Consider the following 23,338-nt stretch of genomic DNA (forward strand, 5'->3'; position numbering starts at 1 on the left):
AACCACCATAAACCAGAGTTGAGCAGTGCTCTGGTTAAAAAAATAAATAAATAAAATTAAGTTATTTGAGAGCCTGCTTTCATCATATGCCATTTTGTCATGAGTCTAAGACCCTATCTACCTATCTATCACTGATGTTAAGTGGGTACTTGTCATGAGTCTAAGACCCTATCTATCTATCACTGATGTTAAGTGGTGACTTGTCATGAGTCTAAGACCCTATCTATCTATCTATCTATCTATCACTGATGTTAAGTGGCGACTTGTCATGAGTTTAAGACCCTATCTATCTATCACTGATGTTAAGTGGCGACTTGTCATGAGTCTAAGACCCTATCTATCTATCTATCTATCTATCACTGATGTTAAGTGGCGACTTGTCATGAGTCTAAGACCCTATCTATCTATCACTGATGTTAAGTGGCGACTTGTCATGAGTCTAAGACCCTGTGTATCTATCTATCTATCACTGATGTTAAGTGGGGACTTGCTGCATGAGAAGGATTAGAGTATTAGCATCTGCCTCCACAGTTGAGGAAAAGTTGAGATATGATGGGAACCTTGAGGAGTGAGTGAAAAGTGCCCAGGAGGAGATCAGAAAGCAGCCTAAGCAGAGCAAAGAGCAGGAGCAGGAGCAGACACACGGGCAGCAAAGTGCTGGCAGACTTGGAAACCTTGAGTGGTCAGACAGGAGACAGAGAGGGAGCCAACAAGAGATAAGAGAGCCTGAAGAGTGCCGCTGTGTGGTTCTTTAACCATCCACATCACCTCAGTGACATTGGCAAAGCAATGAGGTCTAAGCTTGAGACTATCTCAAACAGAATCTTCCCCCAGGGAGTCCTGACTCAACCTAGGAGCTCCAAAGAAGACAGAACTCTAGTTTCTTGCGCCCCCCCCCCCCCATGAAAGCATGGCCCCACCCACAGCTATGCAATATAGTGAGTGTTAAGCTAAGCTAGCACATTCACATCTGTGGAACCAAAACCAGACAGTGGAGGGGAGCAGTCACCTGTGGTCCCAGGAGAAATTGTCTAGCAGACATCCGCTCCTCAACACCTCCTCAGCTCACGTCTCATTCCACTCCAGCTTCCTGGAGAATGTACACTGAACCTGAAAAAAGGTGTTAGTCATGAGCTAGCAAAGAGAACTGGAGGAGAACGTCTTCTCATTGATTCTCTACACCCTCTAGTATCTCTGAGAGTTAAGCAAAATCTTTAATCACTCCTTTTAATGCCGTATCAATAAGCGTCTTATTTTCTTGAAACTAAGCATCCTGACTATATACAGTTGGTTATGACTTTTTTTTTTTTTTTTTTTTTTTGCCAACATGAGCTCTGCACAATTCTACTACTCCTAGTGGACTCTTATCTTCCTTCTTCTTCTTCAAGAGAGAGAAATGGAGAGGACAGACAGCATAGCACCACTCAGTAAGTTTCCCAGTGTAGATGCATGCTTGTGTTGAGAAGAGGTTCAAATCCAAGTCCTCACTCCCAGCAAAGTGCACTCCACTAGCTGAACTATCTCTCAGCCCCAAGTTAGTTAAATCTTTTCTCCCCAGTAGGTACAGTCTCTGTTAAGATGTTTACCAACTGTCCCTAAGTGCCTAGTATTTGCTGGATGATGTCCAATCTAGTGGCAAGACAGATGCAGAAGGGCTGTGCACTGGTGGACCCAATTACACATATTACTATGCACAAGGACCCAAGTTCAAGACCTCCTGTCTCCACCTGCAAGGGGGGCGCTTCATGAGCAATAAGGCAGTGCTGTAGGCATCTCTTTCTCCCTCTACCTCTTTGGTTTTTTTTTTTTTTCTGTTTCCACCAAATAAATGGGAAAAACAAAGACAGATGCAGAAAAAGTTACAGTAAATTGTAACAGAATAATGTCATGTTCATGGGGAAGGATACATTGCAGCCAGGGTCTGTGTCTTTATATTTGTACTTGAGCGCCTAACACACTTCCCATCACATAGAAAGCAGTCTATGAAGCTAGGGGAGACTGAGAGCAGCCAACCTGATACTATTCTCAATAGCCTATCTTTCCCATTCACTCTGTAATTCTCCTCTGTGTCTGTGATTTAAGATTACCTGAGGATGAATCTGAGGTTAGAACCACCACACATTCATTCGTTACATAAGCTAATATGGACAAGTTGGCTGAGTACATGGCATATACCATATAGTACAGGTGCTGGGAGCAGCAGTGAGCTACACAGGCCTGTCTGCATCATAAGCTAATATGGACAAGTTGGCTGAATACATGGCATATACCATATAGTACAGGTGCTGGGAGTAGCAGTGAGCCACACAGGCCTGTCTGCATCATAAGCTAATATGGACAAGTTGGCTGAGGACATGGCATATACCATATAGTACAGGTGCTGGGAGCAGCAGTGAGCTACATAGGCCTGTCTGCATCATAAAATTACAGACTGCAGACTGGGGAGAAAGCATCATAGTTATTTAAAAAAATTTATTATCTATTTATCTATTAGATAGAGATAGAAATGGAGAGGGGAGGGGAGGATAGAGAGGAAGAGAGACAGAGAGCCACCTGCAGCCCTGTTTCACTGCTTGTGAAGCTTTTCTCCTGCAGGTGGGGACCAGGAGCTTGAACCTGGGTCTTTGTGTGTTGTAACATTTGCAACCAGGTGTGCCACCACTTGGCCCCTTGCATAATGGATACTATAGAAAAAGTAAAAATCAAAAGACAGACCCCAGTGGTGGCTTCAAGGTTTTTGATTTCTACATAGGGGTGGTAGAAACTACTTCTGAATGAGCCACTAAAATCTACCCCACAGATTTTTTTTGTCACTTAAAGAGGAAATGGGGACAAGGGTAGATAGTATAATGTTTCTCTCTGTCCTGTCCAACAACAATGACATCAATAACACCAACTATAATAACTACAACAACAATAAAAAAACAATAGCAATGAAAGGCAAAATCACTATAATATTTTAAAAACAGAACAATGAATTGCATAGTTGAAGTTTCCTCTAGAAACAGGTCAGGAAAGAGAATTCTGAGTGAGCTATAAATTTAAAGGAATAACTTCTTGCAATGCAGTGAGAGCTGTGCCTGCATTGGCATTCGAAGAGTGGGTTTTCAATGTGAGTTCTAGGTGGGGTTCTGCAGTCATAAGGACACCAGCAGGAAGTGACAGGAGTTGAGAGGCTGCCTGGTGTGGGTGTGGGAAGCCCCTCAAGCCATTCCATTGCTAAATCCCAGGTTGTTGCTCAGTTCCTGCTCTGAATTATTTTTCCCCTGTAGAAGACCACAGAGATTCACTTTCCTTCCCTTTCCTATTTAAAGCCACTGCTAATACACTGCCCTTGGGTGTTTTATTTATTTATTTATTTATTTATTCTCTTATGTTGCCCTGGTTGTTTTATTGTTGTAATTATTACTGTGTCATCGTTGTTGGATAGGACAGAGAGAATTGGAGAGAGGAGGGGAAGACAGAGGGGGAGAGAAAGATAGACACCTGCAGACCTGCTTCACCGCCTGTGAAGCAACCCCCGTGCAGGTGGGGAGCCGGGGGCTTGAACCGGGACCCTTACACTGGTCCTTGTGCTTTGCACTACAGCCTGACTCCCGTGGGTTGCCTGTCCCCAGGCCATTATTCTTAGCTGCACTAGAACACAAGCAAGTTCTACAGCAAAGCTTTCATTGCTAACTACCACGGCAAAATTAACCAAAGAAGAAAATTTGTGGTGAGGACACAAACATATCTGAAGGAACAGGAAGATAACACACCTGAACACACACTTTATCATGTGCAAGGATCTCTGCTGGGACTGTGGCTGCCACATGGGAGGGAAAGGGAAAGCTTCACACGTGGTGCTCTATGCTCCTCTATTTCTTTTTTAAGTTGCTAAAATGTAGACTCAAAAAATATATATCTGATTTTCTGGGAGACCAGGAGGTGTCATATGCACCACAGCAAGCACTTCACCAGGTGAGATGACCCAGGTTCCAGCCCCTGGACATGACATGGGGACACCTGTAAGAGGGAAGCCTCACGAGTTGTGGAATGGTGCTGCAGTCTCCCTTTCTCTGTCTCTTTGTCTCTCACCCTCTATCTAAGGAAAGAAGGAAGGAAGGAAGGAAGGAAGGAAGGAAGGAAGGAAGGAAGGAAAGGGAGGAAGGAGGAAAGGAAAGAAGGAAGGAAGGGAGAAAGAAAGGAAGAAAACTATCAGGAGCAGTGGAATTGTGCAAAGGAAAAAAAAAGTTTGAATTCTCTTGAAATACTGAAAGATCTGGTAACATCAGAGCTGTTTGCTTTAGGCACTGCATTCCCCCCACACACACACACTCTATTCCTAGCCTGCTTAACTAATCTCTGTGATTTGTCCATCAGTGGCGCTTGAACTCAGGACTCCCAGTATGGGACAATGACAAGGCAAACTGTTCTGAGGACTTGATGTTGGACTGTCAATTTCTTTTTTTTTTTTTTCCTCCAGGGTTATTGCTGGGCTCGGCGCCTGCACCATGAATCCACCGCTCCTGGAGGCCATTTTTTCCCCCTTTTGTTGCCCTTGTTGTAGCCTCGTTGTGGTTATTATTATTACCATTGTTGATGTTGTTTGTTGTTGGATAGGACAGAGATGGAGAGAGGAGGGGGAGACCGAAAGGGGGAGTGAAAGACAGACACCTGCAGACTTGCTTCACCACCTGTGAAGTGACTCCCCTGCAGGTGGGGAGCCGGGGGCTCGAACTGGGGTCCTTACGCTGATCCTTGCGCTTTGTGCCACATGCGCTTAACCCACTGCGCCACCCCCTGACCCCATCAATTTCTTTTAAAGAAAAGTCTTAAAGATATTTCTTTTCTTTAGTTCCTTTCTTACCTTCTACATCACATGAAAATGACTTCTGTTTGACCACATAAGGTTTTCAGTTTCTGTAGCTGAAACAAAGATGTGCGGATAATTTTGTGAGGTTGAGTTCTAAAGAATACCTAAAATAAAGAGATTATTCATACATGCATCCTGATCAGTGCTTCCTGGAATACTTAGACAATTTATATCTGCTTTTAAAATGTAATTTTATTGGGTTTATCATTCCACTCCCCCCAAAAAGTATTACGGTAATGTTGAAATTTTTTAAACAGTGTTCAGAAGGACATAAAAAGAAGTTCTGTGTTACCCCTCTCCCCCACGTAATCACAGCTAGTAGCTGGATTTTTCTTTACAGACATTTATTTTAGTCTCTATGTTTACTTTGTTTTTATGCATACAGTTTTGTAGAAATTTGGAGGAGTGTTTCATTATTATTTTCTATTTCTTAAAAAATTATTATTATATTTATTTATTTTCCCTTTTGTTGCCCTTGTTTTTATTGTTGCTGTTGTTATTGATGTCATCGTTGTTGGATACGACAGAGAAAAATGGAGAGAGGAGGGGAAGACAGAATGGGGGAGAGAAAGACAGACACCTGCAGACCTGCTTTAACACCTGTGAAGTGATCCCCCTGAAGGTGGGGAGCCAGAGGCTTGAACCAGGATCCTTACACCTGTCCTTGTGCTTTGTGCCATGTGCGCTTAACCCGCTGTGCTACCGCCCAGCCTCCCAGGTTGCATACTTTTTATGTAGGCTATAACATCATTTTTTGAATATTCATTCAGAATGTTATGCAAGATTTATTTATAACTCTTCTATAGGGACTGCAAGTATTTAAATGTTAACAACTAAAAGTATGGTAGGTGCTAAAAATATGTTAGTGTTCACACTCTTCAACTGGCAAACATGGGACTGTAATTTGGAGGATATTTAAGAATGTAACATATTGTAAGTAGAATTTTAAGGTTAATATGACAGAAGTCCTTTATGAAAGGGCTTCTCAAACTACTTGTGGCAGAAACATTTCTTGTCTTTTAAAAAAATTTACTGTAGATTTTTTTTTTTTGCCTCCAGGGTTATTGCTGGGGCTCAGTGCCTGCACCACAAATCCACCGCTCCTGGAGGCCATTTTTTCCATTTTGTTGCCCTTCTTGTTGTTGTTATTGTTGCCATTGTTTCTGCTGTTGTTGGATAGGACAGAGAGAAATGGAGAGAGGAGGGGAAGACAGAGGGGGAGAGAAAGACACCTGCAGACCTGCTTCACTGCTTGTGAAGCAACTCCCCTGCAGGAGGGGAGCCAGGGCTCGAACAGGGATCCTTGCACCACTCCTTGCATTTCACAATATGTGCTTAACCCACTGCACTACCGCCCGACCCCCTATTGATATTTTTTAATACAAAAATATGAATCATCGGGGTTGGGCGATAGTGCAGCGAGTTAAGCGCACATGGCACAAAGGACCTACAAACAATGAGGATGGTTACAGGAAGGGAAGAAGGCCTGGCTAATCAGCAATGATTCCCAAGACAAAAAAAAACAAAAAACCCACCACATTCTGATGCAACTCTCATATTGGATTAAGCTGTGTGTTTTTCTATTTTGAACTTCTGTCTTTGAGGGAGAAGTTCACAGAGGAAGATTCTCTCCACAGTAATTTCTGCAGATTGCTCAACATTAATGTTGTAATTAACATGAAAGTGAAATGCATGTGTTTATTGTCCAGTTTCCAAGGAGCTCCCAATTACAAAGGCAAATCTATTTTAGGAAAGTGGGTTTGAAAACCAGCTCTTCAAATGAACCTGCCCTGACTCAACAATTCTTCTATGGAGTTGCCCAAAGAACACATCACCACCCATCCGAAGAGATCTATGTACATCTATATTCATAGTAGCACAATTTGTAGTAATTCAACCTTGGAAATAATCTAGATGCTCAATGACAGATAAATGACAAAGAAAGGTGTAGTATATATAATATACCCAGTGGACTACGATTTAGCTGTAATTAATGATGAAATCTTCTCCCTTTTCTATATCTTGGACAGAACAAAGGAATGATGTTAGCTGAGGTAAGCCAGAAGGAGCAACAGGAATACCATATATCACAGGTGTTGTTTCAGAAACAAAGGAAAAACGAAGTCTGAAACTTGGACTGGGTCTGGTCTATTGCAGCCAAAAAATGAAGGGCTGGGGGGGGGGGCAGTAAGGAGGGGGTTGGCTGGCTGGCTGGCTGCTGGGGACCCAGTGCTGATGGTAAAGGACTTAATTTTTGGTGGTGGGAGTGGTGTGCAGATACCTATCACTGGGAGATGAGAAATTGTACCCATGTGTCAACCCAAGTCTTATAGGCCATTGTTTTCCCCAAAAACATGGAGGGGGGAGCGGGAGGATAAGGAGAAGGAGGATTAAGAAAAACAAAAAACAGGAAAAGAGAGGACGGGGGCAAGGGGCAGGCAGTAACGTACTGGGCTAAGCGCACATAGTGCGAAGCTCAAGGTCTGACACAAGGATTCTGGTTCGACCCCCTGCAGGGGGTTGCTTCACAAGAGGTGAAGTAGGTCTGCAGGTGTTAGTTAGTAGAAACTTTATTTACTGCCAAGTGGGTTATTGCTAGGACTCAGTGCCTGCATAATGACTCCTCTGCGCTCCAGGGGCTATTTTTGTTGTTGCTGTGGAAGTTGTTTTCCTTTTAGATAGAAGGTGAGACACACAGAAAGAAGCAAAGAGACGAAGAGAGACACTAACAGCACTGTCCTCACTCAGCCCCAGAAAAATATTTAGCCTTTTTTTTTTGTTGTTGTTTTTTTACCAGAGCGCTACTCAGCTCTGGTTTATGGTGGTGTAGAGGATTGAACCTGGGACTTTGGAGCCTTAGACATGAGTCTCTTTGCATAACCATTATGGTATCTACCCCCACCCAATATTTAACTTCTTATCTGGGAAAAATTGAGAAGTATTTGCTTAAGACCAGGAACAACACAAAGTCATAATGATAATCATAATCATAATGCTTTATATCACACTGGAGGTTCAGACCAAGGTACTAACACTGAGGGGGCTGGGCAGTGGTGCACCTGGTTGAGTATACACGTGTGCAAAGATGCAGGCACAAGCCCCTGCTTCCCACCTATGGGGGGTCGCTTCACAAGCAGTGAAGCAGGTCTGCAGGTGTCTGTCTTTCTCCCTCTCTTATCTCCTCCTCCTCTCTCAATTTCTTTCTGTCCTATCCAAAAAAAATTGAAGAAGAAAAAAAGCCACAGGAGCAGTGGATTCATAGTGCAGGCACCAAGCCCCAGTGATAACCCTTGAGGCAAAAAAATAAATAAATAAAAAAAACTAGAGAAACACTTAGAAGTAATATAAATGTTCAATAACTTTGCTGTTTATTGAGCAATGTTCAAAGATAAGTAGCATTGCTCATTAGCAGCAGGAAAAAATCAAGATAATAACAGAAAATAAGATACCATGCAAAACAAGAACTGTCACTGCCAATTAAGTTCCAGAGTACATTGCAACTGCCCTTCAGGTTGAGGTCAAAACAAGGAGCAACTCACGTTCTTAAGCTGCTAGTGCCCAGAGCAGCTCGGTCACATCTAGAACCATCAGAAATACATGGCAGTCTTCTATAATTGCAGGAAAAAGCAGTATTAACACCAAAGAAACAATGACATTTATCTTGGTTGAGCCATACAGCATTTTTGGTGTAGTAAATATACTTAAGAATTAAGACGAACATCTCCAGCGTTAAATGACGGACAATTTCAAAAGGGGAAAGGGTGACCTCGTGTGGCGGTTCAAAGACATGACAGCAGATTGCACAGCTCTTCCTACAAAAAGGTGGAATGTATTGTTCCTCACCTACTCTGGGTGATTCCTTTCAACAGCAGAAGACGGTAGAGGAGATGTCCGACTCCTGCTGGGTAACAGAGGCGACAAGTCCGCTCCTTGTTTGCAGGAACACTTTCTGCTGGAAGCCTAAACCACCATGCACAATGACAGACAGGACTGGAATACTCCTTGTGTTAGTTCAGGTTTTAGAAAGAGCCTAGATGGTTAGAAGTGCAAGAGATATTTTCCTCTCTGGATCCAGGATAAAGGGAGAGGAGAGGAGCAAGTAGGAATAACATTCAACTCAGGATACAAGGCTGGCATCTGGGAAGTATTTAGAATACATCACCTCTCTAAGGACCTTGTAACAGGGTGGGAGATAATGAGTCTCGCCTACCCCAAATGCTTGGTGATTGCTGAAGCACTGCCTGCTATCTGTGCTGTGCTCAATTCTGCACATCATAGCTCAGAAGCTCATTTCTAACAATCATGGAGAAGAAAGTCACATAGGTAGAATATGTTTCTCTTTAATGGCGCTTTGTCATTCTTAGAGTGGTAAATATTTCTTAAAGCTTGGAAGTTATTCCTGACCCCTATCCTTTCCTGATAGGAGTTTATACAGGAGACTTCATAATTCACAAGGATTCCACTTCAGTTAACTTCCTAGAGAACAAGATCTCATTTTGTGAGTCCCTTAGCTACAACCTCTGCTGTCCCTGTGCTCTTCTCTGATGAGTCACAGATTTTTGGATTTAATGGACTATTTAAGTCATTGGCATGATAACATTTATTTTGTAAAGTGAGAGTATTAAACATAATCTGTCATGTAATATTTCTTCTTTACCTTTTTTGGTCACATAATATTTCTACGAAAATACGTATCTTAAGCACATGGCACGAAGTGCAAGGACCAGTGTAAGGATCCTATTCAAGCCCCTGGCCCCATGCCTGCAGGGGAGTCGCTTCACAAGTGGTGAAGCAGGTCTACAGGTGTCTGTCTTTCTCTCCCCCTCTGTCTTTACCTCCTCTCTTGATTTCTCTCTGTCCTATCCAACAACAACTACAGCAATAACAACAATAACTACAACAGTAAAACAAGGGCAACAAAATAGCCTCCAGGAGCAGTGGATTCATAATGCAGGCACTAAGTCTCAGCGATAACCCTGGAGGAAAAAAAATATATATATATATCACAAAAATAGGAAAGAAATCCAGGTCTTTACTAGTTTTTAAACCTCTGCAAAATGGTACCAGCCTGTAGACTGAGTTTATAAACTGTCGGTTGCTAATTAAACTTCTCAACCTTCAGTTTCACTTCAGCCCACTCTTTGTGCCCTTTACCCATCAATTATAATGTTCCAGACACTGAGGAGATGGAGTGAGAAAGTGAGGGGAAGAGGCTGCATTTTCAAGGAGGTGGCCTAGAAATTGTACACAGCACATTTGCCCACATCCCCATGACTTGAGTTTGAACACAAAGACAGAGCAAGAAGGATGAGAGTTCTCATCTGCAGATGTAGGTGTGTGCTTGGTTAAAATTTGATTTTTTGGGAGTCGGGTGGCAGTGCAGTGGGATAAGTGCACGTGACACCAAGCACAAGGACCGGCATACGGATCCTGGTTCGAGCCCCCGGCTCCCCACCTGCAGGGGAGTCGCTTCACAAGCAGTGAAGCAGGTCTGCAGGTGTCTTTCTCTCTCCCTCTCTGTCTTCCCCTCCTATCTTCATTTCTCTCTGTCCTATCCAACAATGACGACATCAGTAACAACAACAATAAACAACAAGGACAACAAAAGGGAATAAATATTTTAAAAAACTTGATTTATTATTATTATTATAAAATGAATGGAGAGAAAGAGCACTGCAGAAAAGTGACCCTTCTAGTTCACCCTTAAAAAAAGATTTATTTGGGAGTCAGGCGGTAGGGCAGCGGGTTAAGCGCAGGTGGTGCAATGCGCAAGGACCAGCATAAGGGTCCTGGTTCGAGCCCCCGGCTCCCCACCTGCAGGGGAGTTGCTTCACAAGTGGTGAATCAGGTCTTCAGGTGTCTGTCTTTCTCTCCCTCTCTGTCTTCCCCTCCTCTCTCCATTTCTCTCTGTACTATCCAACAACAACAACCTCAATAATAGCAATAGTAATTACAACAATAAAACAAGAGCAACAAAAGGGAATATTAAAAAGAAAAAAATTTAAAAAATTAATTTTTTTATGAGAGAAAGAGAGGGAGAGAAGAGAAAGAATCAGAGCGTGATTTCGCCACCCGCTATGCTGGGGCTGGAACTTGGGCCCTCATGCTTGGAAGTATAGGGCTGTAGTCAATGACTTCCTCCCAGGCTGCACACATTCACCTTTCTTCCTGTCAGCGGAGTGCCACCACTGCCTGCTGACGATCCCAAGTCCTGACTAGGTGCTGCAATCATCTAAGGCCAGATCTCTGGGTGAGGTGTGCCCCTCCAGCAGGTGGAGACTGCCTGCATTCAAGAGGGAATGATGGAATAGAATGGCAGGTCAGCAAGAAATAAAAACCTCCCTTTCAGAGCATCAAAGACTAGTAAATGCACTGGACTCAGTGGTTTCTTTTTTTTTTTTTTTTATTGTTGTAGTTATTATTGTTGTTGTCGTTGTTGGATAGGACAGAGAGAAATGGAGAGAAGAGGGGAAGACAGACAGGAGGAGAGAAAGATAGACACCTGCAGACCTGCTTCACCGCCTGTGAAGGGACTCCCCTGCAGGTGAGGAGCCGGGGTTCGAACTCAGTGGTTTCTATTGACACAACTCCTACTGGGCTGGAAAAAGGCTCCTCACCTTAGCGATCCAGTAAGTTAGTGCCTAGGCCTTATTCTGTTTTCTCTGAGAAATTTATTTTTTTATTTTTTAATTTCTTTATTGGGGAATTAATGTTTTACATTTGACTCTAAATACAGTAGTTTGTACATGCATAACATTTCCCGGTTACTCTGAGAATTAAAAAAAAATTATCTTTCACTCATTTTTCTCACTTTATGGTGGGATCATGGTTTACAGTACAACTGTCAGTTTCCTCTATTATAGACAGAAAATAGGTCTCGGGGACCTATTGTTTTGAGGCACATTCAGACTTCACACTCTTTTCCTCCTGATGCAAGAATGGGACAGCTGATCTACCTGCTGCTATATGTAGGTGTAGAGACTCCAAAATATCATGGTTTGAAAGGTAGTGTCTGTCTGTCTGTCTCTCTCACCCTCGGCATTCTTAGCCATGCCCATGAGGCCTATGTACAAAGGGAAGGGGCTGTCACTGTCCCCAGAAGTAGGTGAACTAATTCAAGGCAGATGAGAACAACTGATACCTGGGTGCAGGTGGTGGTATAACTGACCGAGTGCACACATCACAGTGTGCAAGGATCCAGGTCCAAACCCTCGATCCCCACTGGTGGGGGTACAGGGAGGGGGCAAAAGTGGTGGGAACTTTACAAGTGGTGAAGCAGTGCTGCAGCTCTCTCCCTCTCTCTTCAGTCCCTCTCAACTTTATCAATAAATAAAACTCAACATAAAATAAAACCGGTACATGTCTCAACTGCAATATATATGTGCCACCTTCTGCTGCCCAAACTGAAATGCGAAAAGCATGTGCTTATTTACTGTTACAACAGTTGACTTGCACCTGTTTGTTTCATCATTTGTAAGATTAGGAACATGAACCCAATTACATCTAACTTCCTTTTCATTCGGTATTACAGATTTGTTCTCTGATATTTTAAAAGCATATTTGAACTCCTATCACATGTATTTCACATTTTGCCCAACTTATACATACTTTTTGATATATACCTGCAGCAGTATTTGAAAGGTGGGGAGGATAATAGTCAATTTTATCCATTTTACTTATTATTTTACCAGAGCACTGGTCAGCTCTAGTTTATGGTGGTGTGGGGGATTGAACTTGGGACCTTGGAGCCTCAGGCATGAGAGGCTCTTTGCCTAACCATGATGCTATCTCCTCCTTCAATTTTATTTATTTTTTCTATTTGATAAATCTTGTACAATATAAGGTTTCACCACTGGTGCAAGTTTTCAGCAATGTCAACAGTCTTGCAAAGGCTCTGTAGGACTTGCTTGGAGAAGTAAGAGCCAAAAGGGAGAGGTAATGTATGGGCTGGCATGGGACTGAGGAGAAACCATAGGACAGCGCTGGCAGGAGAGGCAGTAAAACTAGGGGATCCAGAGTAGAAACTTAGCTCCAGAAGTGAATATGAGGATGTAAGTCTTTGGAAATTCACAGGCATTTTGTGGGAGAAAACTGAACTTCCCAGTATACTAACAGTGAGAGCTTGGATCAAAAGGTTAAGGGGAACTCTGTGCATCTTTGAACTGCAGTAAGAGCAATGATAAAAGTTTGGTGTTCTAACTTACCTACTAGGTGTTGGGTTAGGTGCAGCTGAGTACGAAAAACATGTGGTGGGCTTCTTTTTTTTTTTTTTTTACATGTTACTCTTTGATTTCATGGTATAACATATCTTCTCTTGGCACAGAAAGTGTTCTCAAATATAAATCACTTTTAAAATGGAGTAAAAATTTATTTACTTTTTCATTTAACATTTATTTACATCTATCAGTGCAAGTCATTGCTGTACATAACACAGGTATAAAGGAATTTATCTCCTGAGGAGAGAGAGATAGGTGCAAAGTCAAGTGCAATCCAAGAAGTGCTAACTGGAGAGCAGGGACAGTGGTTCTTAACTCTGGGTGGGGACCAGTAGTACCAGAACTCAATGAATGAGTAGTTGTTCTTCATGAAATTTCTAATGATTTTCCACTCCTGCTGGGAGAGAAAAACAAAACAAAATAAAACAAAAAAAAAAACCCAAAACCAGGACATTCTACCATGGTTCAAAACACAAAAGCCATCATAAATTATAAAAACACTGGAAGTGGCAGAGTATGTACGATCTCATTCAGCCTTATTTTTCTGTGCCTGGAACCAAAGTTCTAAAGAATGGCATGCAGTCTAAGAAGATAGTATTGTGTGTAGAGTGTAGGTCTTGGGCCTCTTGCTTCTGCTTTACCAGCTGTGAGACCTTGGGTAAGTCACTACTCAGTGTTTCTTAGTGTGAAACCAGCAACCTTCTAAGTGGGAATAATGACTCATTGGATTGCTGGAGTGAAAGAACTAGTGCACAAGAATCCCTCCACCTATTGCAGATACTTGACATGGAAATAGTAAGACTTTTATTATTTTGAAGAAAACATCTTGCATCGCATGTTTAATCAGATTCTTTTGGACTTATGTTTTCTTTTTAAAAAAAAATTCTATTATTTATTTATTCCCTTTTGTTGCCCTTGCTGTTTTATTGTTGTAGTTATTGTTGTTATTGTTGTCATCATTGTTGGATAGGACAGATAGAAATGGAGACAGGAAGGGAAGACAGAGAGGGGGAGAGAAAGACAGATATCTGCAGACCTGCTTCACCACTTGTGAAGTGACTCCCCTACATGCTGACAATTAGAGACTAAAAACAATTCTGAAGAAGGCTTTTCAGTTTACTATGAAGAAATAAAACTGATGCATTAATTCCTTCAGTATTATATAAAGATATGCCCATAGTCAACATTGAAAAGTGGGAGCCAGGTGGTGGCTCAGTGGGTTAAGAGCACATGGTGCAAAGTCCAAGGACTGGCGTAAGGATCCCAGTTTGAGCCCCTGACTCCCCACCCAGGGGTTCGCTTCACAGGTGGTGAAGCAGGTCTGCAGGTGTCTATCTTCCTCTCCCCCTCTCTGTCTTCCCCTCCTCTCTTGATGTCTCTCTGTCCTATCCAACAACAATAACAACAACAATGAAGATAAACAACAAGGGCAACAAAAGGGGAAATTTTTTTTAAAAAAGTGATTACTTCTAGACAAATGAAAATAGGATTTAATTTTAGAGGTTATTAGTTTAGGGAACTCATAAATCCAAGAGGATGTGTGAACAGAAAACATAAGTCCAGGGAGTTGGGCGGTAGCGCAGCAGGTTAAGCGTATGTGGCACAAAGTGCAAGGACAGGCATAAGGATCCTGGTTCGAGCCCCCGGCTCCCCACCTGCAGGGGGGTCACTTCACAAGTGGCGAAGCAAGTCTGCAGGTGTCTTTCTCTCCCCCTCTGTCTTCCCCTTTTCTCTCAATTTTTCTCTGTCCTCTCCAACAACAGCAGCAGCAATAACAACAGAAAACAAAATGGCCTCCCAGAGCACTGGATTTGTAGTGCAGGCACCAAGCCCCAGCGATAACCTTGGAGGTTTCTTGGTGATAACTTTCCAAGCATTCAGTTTTCTAAGCCTTTAAAAAAATATTCTATTTATTTATTAGCTAAAGCCAGATAGAAATCTAGAGGGGTGGGGAGACAGACAGCAGCACTACTTCACCACTCCTGAAGCTTCCCCCCTACAGGTGGGGACCAAGGGCTTGAACCCAGGTCCTTGCACACTAACCTGTGCACTCAATCAGCTGCATCACCACCCAGCCCCCTGTGAGCCCTTCTAATGATAGTAGTTCCTTGAGTCAGGTACAGTTGTATAATGTCCCCCCTCAAAGTGTGTTCTTTGACATTCTTTGGGAACTCAATGGCTGTTTCATAGAAAGGACTGCAATTTAGGAAGCACTGAGTAGACAAAGTTTGTCAGGTTTCCTTTATTATCCTGGACACCTGAAACTCAGTCGGTTATGGTTCTTGAACTCGTTTTTCCGTAACACTCTTTTTGGGGAATTTCTATAGCATTAGTAGAGTTCTGGGAATGCAATTTATGCGTGTGAGGTTTTTTTTTTAATAAGTCCCATGTTCAACTGATATTTTAAATCCATTATCCTAGAGAAATAATGTTCTCTGAGGAATTATCCTAGGCTACAGAAGTATGTTCATTGCTCCTTTGATCTTGCAAAGATTTTTTTTTTTCCTCCAGGGTTACTGCTGGGCTCGGTGCCTGCAACATGAATCCACCACTCCTAGAGGCCATTTCCCCCCCTTTTTGTTGCCCTTGTTGTTGTAGCCTCGTTGTGGTTATTATTATTGCCATTGTTGATGTTGTTCAATGTTGGATAGGACAGAGAGAAATGGAGAGAGGAGGGGAAGACAGAGAGGGGGAGAGAAAGATAGACACCTGCAGATCTGCTTCACCGCCTGTGAAGCGACTCTCCTGCAGGTGGGGAGCCGGGGGCTCAAACTGGGATCCTTACGCTGGTCCTTGTGCTTTGCGCCACATGCGCTTAACCCACTGCGCCACTGCCCGACTCCCCTTGCAAAGATTTTTAAGTGATCTTTTTTAGCAGTGTTTTGTTATCATCCTGATATTTTGCTGGAAAGATTGATCAGTGATCTTAAAGATATCATTATGTTGTTTTTTTTCCTTTATAAACTGCTTTTAAAAGCACATTAATTGATGATCTGTTACTGAAAACTTAGTGTAGTTTGGAGTCTTGAATAGCTTGACAAGTTTTCTAATATTTAGATTTCATATTTCTTCCCAAATAAACTATCAGATATTAAGTCTCACTGTGTTTTTCCAGGCAAATATCCACTCTTCATTCTTATCCAGGGATTCCCCAAGAAGACAGTGTGAAATGCCCTTATTTGAAACAATGAGTATTACCATATAATTTCTGTATGCCTTCAATATCATCCTGTGAAAGTCTGAAATCCTGAGGGTCTCCATTTCCATAGGTTGGGAACATCACAGCATTAGGGTCAGAAGAATGACCCAGACCCAAAGAATGGCCAAATTCATGAGTTGCAGCAAACAAGAAGTTAATTCCTACAACAAACAGTGACACATACAAACTATTAAACATAACTATGTCAACAAAACATATACTTATTATAAGAAACAATATAATATACACTTAGAAGTACCAACTCCCCCCGCCCAGGGTTATCACTTGGACTTGGTACTGGCACTACAAATCTACTGCTTGGGTGGTCATTTTTCCTTTTTTTCTTCCTATTTTTTTATTTAATAGGACAGAAATTGAGAGAGAAGGGGAAGACAAAGAGGGAGAGAAAGAAAGACACCTGCAGACCTGTTTCACTGCTTTGAAACATCCTTGTTGCAGGTGAAGAGTGGGGGCTTGAACCTGGGTCCTTGTGCATAGTACTAAGTGCACTGTAATACTGGTAATATATGCACGTAATACTGGTAATATATGCACTGTAATACTGGTAATATATGCACTGTAATACTGGTAATATATGCACGTAAGCAGATGTGCTGTCACCTACCCTGCCCCTCGGCACCGCAAATGCATTTTTTTCTACTTTGCGATTTTATTCTTTTTTTAAAAAAATGTTTGCTTATTTATTTATTTATTTATTTTTATTATTTTATTTATTGGATAGAGACAGCTAGAAGTTGAGAGGAAGGGGAAGATAGAGAGGGAGAGAGACAGAGATATCTACAGCACTGTTTCACCACTTGTGAAACTTTCCCCATGCATGTGGGGACTGGGGGCTTGTACCTGGGTCCCTGCACATTGTAACATATGTGCTCAACCAAGTGTCCCACCACCTGGCCCCCTACCTTGTGACTTTCTAAGTGATTTTCTTTTCTTTAGTTTATTATTTAATATACAGTATATAATACATATAACATATGGAATTGGTGTTAATTCTATGTTATTGGCCAGGCTTCTAGTCAACAGTAAGCTGCTGTTAGGTTTAGTAGGCTGAGCAGCTAGACTTTATGAGGAGTCCAAAGTTATACTCATATGTTTCACTTTTAGGGGTGTGAATGTTGGGCTTTTCAACTCTGCTTGTTAACTCTGTAGTATTTTAGTGATAAGTGAAATGAAGCACACCGTAGTAGTTAGCAGTTAGCAAGGGATCTAATAATAAGCATTTCAAAAGTATTTTATTTTATTTTAGAGAGAGAGAGTGCTACAGAGAGAAAGACCAAAGTACTGCTCAGCTCTAGTTTACAGTGGTGCTGGGGATTGAATCTGGGACCTTGGAGACTCGGGCATGACAATCTTTTGCAGAACCATTATGTTGTCTTCCCAGGCCAAGCTAATCATTATTGTTTATCAGTTATCAAATTAAAGATAGGACATTTGGAGTTTTCAAAGGTGACTGAGAACCAGAGACATGGCTACCATACCTATTTTGCTGCCATCAGTCCAGAACTCGTCCTTGTCAAAGTGTGCGTCTCCCCCCAGGCCTGGTCCGGGGGCAAAGGCATGCGCCAAGATGTGCCCAGGTCCGTCAAAGGGATAAGCATCCCCGTGAGCTGGAAGAAGACATGAGAGCTGCCTTTAGTGCCTGCCTCGTGATCACCGAGGCTAGAAGGGTCAGCGGTGTGGCTGGTGAGAAGAAGGCAGTGGCGCACAGAGAGTGCTTGGATGTCCCTCACAGGCACTTACTCTCTGATACAGCCACCACTCAGCATTGTTACGTACCTTATACTGAAGGTCCACTGGTTATAGGGTTGTAAATACAGTCATAGCCAACCTGTGGCTGCACCATTGCTAAATTTGATCACTTGCTTGGCCAGAGGGACTGCCTTCAGCAAGTCACTTGTGCACATTTACTGCGATTATTCCTAAAAATCTCATGTATTCTTTGTGGGTATAGTAGACAACCTCTGTGAAGAGACCACGTTGAAAGGGTCTTTCAGTGGATTAGGATAACGTTTGTATTTGTGAGCTATTTGTTTTCAGATTGGATTCAGATTGTATCCACTTCACTCAGTTCTTAAATGAGTGACAAGATTAGTATTTTTCCTAACAGGCTCCTCAGTGCTGACACAATATGGTGAGTGAAATTCAGATTTGAACTAAATCCACACCACCCTGGCATCTCAATCTCAAAACACACCAAAAGGATCAGTATGTTTCCTCTAAGTCTGCATCATGAAACACTATGAATTAACAATACTATATGCATATGGGATATATTTTCTTAAGCCCTGATATGAAAGTCTCTATTTTCTAATTTTTCATTATGTAGAACTGGCCAAGTCACAGTTATTTCCTATCAGGAGGATCACCTAAGACCTCTAGAAACTATAACCCCTTTTCTTAGCTTAATGTTGATGATATCCAGACATTTTCTTTCTTTCTTTACTATTTTATTTATTATTTTTTAATGAGAGGTAGAGAGAAAGACATACACCAGAGCACTGATCAGCTCTGATTTACGGTGGTGCCGGTGACTGAACATGGGAGCTGAGCTTCAGGCATGAAAGTCTTTTACGGAAACAGTCTGCTGCCTCCCCGGCCCCATATTTTATTTCTCTGTGTAGTACACAGGGCCACAGCCCAGGGCATTGCCCATACACAACACTGAATGACCTTCTCTGGCCCAGTGTTTATGTTTTCCCACTATCTATGGAGATTCACTCATACAAAATACGTGTCTATTGCTCATGCTACAAAATAGGAATTGAGCAACCTTTTTTGATAAGAGTCAGAAGAATAAGTTCTCTAGGATTCATGGGCCTGTTTGTCATGATTGCTAACTTGTGCCATTGTGCCCCTCTAAGCTGTCATAATTAAGAAGAAAATGAAAGGCCTTTATTGTGTCCTAATATGTATTTATTTACAAAGCAGACTAGTGGGCAGGATTTGGCTTCTGGGCCATAATTTTCTGTCTTCTGATATAAAAAAGTGACTCTAAGTGAGCAAATTACAATGAAAAACAATGGTAACATTGATGTATATCTTTTTTCTTTTTAATTTGATAGGACAGAGAGAAACTGAGAGCAGAGGAGAGAAGGGGGACAGAAAGTGAGAGAGACACTAGGAGGTGGGGAGCAGGAGTTCAAACCTGGGTCCTTGTAAATGGTAGCATGTGCTCTTAACCAGGTGCACCAGCACCTGACCCCTGATATATACCTTAAATCTTGAAATGGAAAAGGCACTGAAATATACAACAAGAAAACAACACAAGAGTATCCTCCAGGAATTTTTCTTACCTCCTCTTGCAAAGCCAATCATGATATCAGCAACTCCCCATCTAATTCTCTTGAACCTCAGTGGTATCTCTTTGCTCCACATCTCAAAAGCCTTTGCAACTAGCTGATTCACTACAACAGGTGACATGTCTCTAGTGTACGATGTGATCCTAGTCGCAGATAAGAAAATGGTTGGCCTCTTAAGAAGACAGTGCTATTGTTGCCAAATGAACCACTAAAAGAAACTAACCTGTAGGTGACTACTTTGGAGGTCCATTTTGGGCTCTCTGGGAATAGTGAGTATTCTGCAACATCTGGCACCCCACATCTGGGTTTCTGCATTATTTCTATGACATGGGAATTTAAGATGCCAGTTATAGGCAGGTGAAAGAATTTTTGCATCTTCTTGAGTTTTACTTCAAAATCATTGACATCTTTTGCTTTTGAGTTTGATGAATAAAATCTTCTGAGGTAGTCCTATTGGAAAAAAACGATAGTTTATTGTCTTATTTCAGTAGTTTGCACATTTTTGTTTCTGATTTCTATGCATTCAAATAGTGGTTTGTAGATGGAATAGCTAGTCACTAAGTGAAATAAGTGTGCACTAGTGGGAAGAAATGAAGTATTAATACAAGTAGCTGTTATTTTACTTCACAGACAAAAGAGAAGATACCCTCTTTTTCTCTTCTAAATCATTAAGTGTTTTGAGGAAGGCACTGTACACTTAAAAAATACAGGCTTGTTTGTTTATATTTTTTTATGAGAGGGCTTGGGTATATCCTTTAGGGTCTACCTGACACCTCCCCTTAGCATCAGATACCCTCGGGAGTCAGGCAGTAGCGCAGCGGGTTAAGCGCATGTGGCACAAAGTATAAGAACCGGCATAAGGATCCTGGTTCGAGCCCCCAGCTCCCCACCTGCAGGGGAGTCGCTTCACAGGTGGTGAAGCAGGTCTGTAGGTGTCTATCTTTCTCTCCCCGTCTTCCCCTCCTCTCTCCATTTCTGTCTTATCCAACAACGACGACATCAATAACAGCAACAATAACTACAACAATAAAAGGCAACAAAAGGGAATAAATAAATAAATAAAAAAGTCACCTGTGGGGAGAGACACAGGCACCCAGATTCATCCAAGATTTGTGAAGATTTGGCCCCAGTTCAATCATCTTAACATTATAGTCAAGACAGCAAGACAGTTCACCTGGAAAGTGCACCTACTTTGTCACGCACACAACCCAGGTTTGAGCCAGATCTCCACGACACTGGGGAAAGTTTCTGTACTATGGTGTCTTTCCCTCTCTTCTCTCCCTTTCTCTTTGAAATCATAAACTATCTGGGAAAAATAGTCTACCTAGAGCTGTGGAGTTCTGCAGATAGGAAGCTCTGGCAGCAAAACAATCAAACAACCTGAAGTTTAGGGAAATTGAGTAGCATGCCTTTCATCTCCACAGTGAGTACCTCCACTGGACCTCACCCAGTTTGGGAAGGCTAGGACAAAGTCTGCTTCATAGCTTCCTATTGTAGAGGGCAAGTCCCAGAGTCCTTGGGGAGTGTGTCTGTGACATACCTGGGCCTGGCTCATGTCTTTTGTGTCCCCGGGCAGCGGCAAGGCCAGGCAGCCGGGCAGCAGACACACAGTGCTCAGCACAGCTAGCCACATCACTGCCGTCCACCACCAAGGTCTGTTAGGTATTCTTTGCCAGAGGCCAGTGATTTATATACTTTCTCAGCCTCGAATGTGGTAACAGGTGACTCATTCAAGTGTTGTCTCTCTTTTCAATGTCTACAGAACTTTTAATTCAGTGCATTCATTTCTCATTAATGACAATGAGGAAATAGTATGTCTTTGTTGGCAGGACGCACATGCTGCATTTGTCTGTCAAAGGATTCTCTCTCCCACCCCATCTGCTCTATATACTTAATCCATGAGAAAGTGCATTTTATCTCCCAGGATCAAACTGGTATTCAGACGAGTCTTCTAGTCAAATTTTAGGGGAGGCCTAAGAGTTGGCTAGGAGTGCATGCCTTACCAAGGTCCTGGGCTTGTCCTCGAGCACTGCAAGAAAAATAAATAACCGAGAGCATTACTTAGGAGATTACAGCACTATGTATCTTCAGTGCATAAAAAAGTTCCGAATGTATTAAGCACACAAAAAATGCAAAAGATAATTCGACTAACATTCTGTACTAGTCACTGACATGAGGGAGTAGAACATCAGCAGTGTCCTTTCTTACTCTCTCCCTTCTTTCCCTTTCAGAGGCCCTTTAGTAATTTGCAGACTGACTTTATTATTATTTTTGTTGTCACTGAGGCTTTACCATTCCAGGCTGACTTCTCCAGATAGAGAGACAGAGAGAGAGGGAAAGACACCACAGCACCAAAACTTCCATCTGCAGGTGCGAACCTGGCGTATATGCATAAAAAAGCACACCTATTATCCAGATGAGTTATTTTGGTGGTAAGACTTCTTTCTTTCTTTCTTCCTTCCTTCCTTTCTTTCTTTCTTCCTTCCTTCCTCCCTCCCTTCCTTCCTCTCTCTCTCTCTCTCTTTCTTTCGCCTCCAGGGTTATTGCCGGGGCTCGGTGCCTGCACCAGGAATCTACTGCTCCTGGAGACCATTTTTCCCCTTTTGTTGCCCTTGTTGTTTTATCATTGTTGTGGGTATTATTACTGTTGTTGTTATTGCTGTCGTTAGATAGGACAGAGAGAAATCAAGAGAGGAGGGAAGACAGGGGGAGAGAAAGACAAACACCTGCAGATCTGCTTCACTGCTTGTGAAGCGACTCCCCTACAGGTGGGGAGCTGGGGGCTTGAACCAGGATCCTTACACCGGTCCTTGCGCTTTGCGCCACATGCTCTTAACCCACTGTGCTACCGCCCGACTCCCTACTTTATTTTTTTGCCACCAGACTTATCACTGGGACTTGGTGCCTGCCTGTATAACTCTACCACTCCTTGAGGTTATTTTTTCTTCCCAGAGACAGGGAGAGAAAGATCTAGAGAAATGAGAAACATCAGGAATACTCCACCACCCATGGAGCACCTCCCCATAGGCATACCTATGTAGTGGCCCTGGGTTTGAATTCAGTTCCTCACACATGATAAATGTGTATGTGCTCTTTTAGCTGAGCCAAATGCTGGTCCCCTTTTAATTGTGGTCCTGGGGCATAAGTTCAGGGTCTTACATACATGTGATACCACTGAATGGCTTCCAGGCACTACTTTTTTTTTTTTTTTTTTTAGAGGGAGAAGGAAAAGTAGATGGATAAGGGGAAAGAAGAAAGGTTCCAGAATATCTCTCTGGTAGAGGGTGAATAGCATAATGGTCATGCAAAAGAAACCTTCATGCCTGACGCTCCAAAGTCCCAGGTTCAATTTCCTGTACCACCATCAGTATGAGCTGAGCAGGGCTCTGGGGAAAAAGGTACCAAAGCATCTGTTTATCATCAAAAGAGCTCCTCTGTGCTGTCAGATGTGTTTCTATGTGGTGGGGGAGCTCCATATACGCTACTGGTGACTTATCTCTCAGTTCCCCAGGTAGACTCATTATGATTCAAGTTCTCAGTCTCCTTTCTCCATTGCTAAACAGCTTGTCAGTGTATTTTTCTTTTCTTAAACATTTTATTTATTTATTGGATATACATATGGAGAGAGAGAATTCAAAAGGGAAGAGGAAGATGGGGGGGGCAGGCAGTAGTGCACTGGGTTAGGCACACATAGTACAATGCACAAGGACCTGTGCAAGGACCCCCAGTTCGAGTCCCTGGCTCTGCA

The 23,338-nt window shown here is 42.4% G+C and overlaps 1 protein-coding gene and 1 long non-coding RNA gene across 3 annotated transcripts; both read right to left on the reverse strand.

The window, feature by feature from the left end:
• Positions 1 to 1,017: 1,017 nt before the first annotated feature.
• LOC132534898 (uncharacterized) lies at positions 1,018 to 9,215 on the reverse strand. The gene is made up of 3 exons (XR_009546661.1): positions 8,305 to 9,215; positions 4,850 to 4,908; positions 1,018 to 1,110 (listed from the first exon to the last, which is right to left on the reverse strand). It is a non-coding gene; the product is annotated as an uncharacterized LOC132534898 (long non-coding RNA).
• Positions 9,216 to 13,221: 4,006 nt separating this feature from the next.
• Positions 13,222 to 21,272, reverse strand: MMP7 (matrix metallopeptidase 7). Of its 2 annotated transcripts, XM_016187127.2 has the most exons (6): positions 21,131 to 21,272; positions 19,814 to 20,040; positions 19,585 to 19,733; positions 17,770 to 17,898; positions 16,270 to 16,431; positions 13,222 to 13,465 (listed from the first exon to the last, which is right to left on the reverse strand). In XM_016187127.2, exons 1-6 carry the CDS (start codon positions 21,221 to 21,223, stop codon positions 13,449 to 13,451), a joined length of 777 nt encoding a protein of 258 aa, XP_016042613.1. In that variant the 5' UTR covers positions 21,224 to 21,272; the 3' UTR covers positions 13,222 to 13,448. The 2 variants fall into 2 exon arrangements, with proteins under 2 accessions (XP_016042613.1, XP_016042612.1); XM_016187126.2 differs by lacking the exon at positions 13,222 to 13,465 and having other exon boundaries at positions 15,902 to 16,431.
• Positions 21,273 to 23,338: the final 2,066 nt, after the last annotated feature.

This window comes from Erinaceus europaeus, chromosome 20, assembly GCF_950295315.1.
Source record: "Erinaceus europaeus chromosome 20, mEriEur2.1, whole genome shotgun sequence".
NCBI classification, from domain to species: domain Eukaryota; kingdom Metazoa; phylum Chordata; class Mammalia; order Eulipotyphla; family Erinaceidae; genus Erinaceus; species Erinaceus europaeus.

What these genes read in the sequence shown, in the direction of transcription:
- MMP7 (XM_016187126.2), bottom strand. Translation starts at nt 21,223, where the DNA reads ATGTGGCTAGCTGTGCTGAGCACTGTGTGTCTGCTGCCCGGCTGCCTG. An exon ending in TCCAAAGTAGTCACCTACAG is followed by an intron (nt 19,734 to 19,813) that starts GTTAGTTTCTTT and finishes ATCTGCGACTAG; the next exon opens with GATCACATCGTACACTAGAG. An exon ending in GATTGGCTTTGCAAGAGGAG is followed by an intron (nt 17,899 to 19,584) that starts GTAAGAAAAATT and finishes GTCTTCTTCCAG; the next exon opens with CTCACGGGGATGCTTATCCC.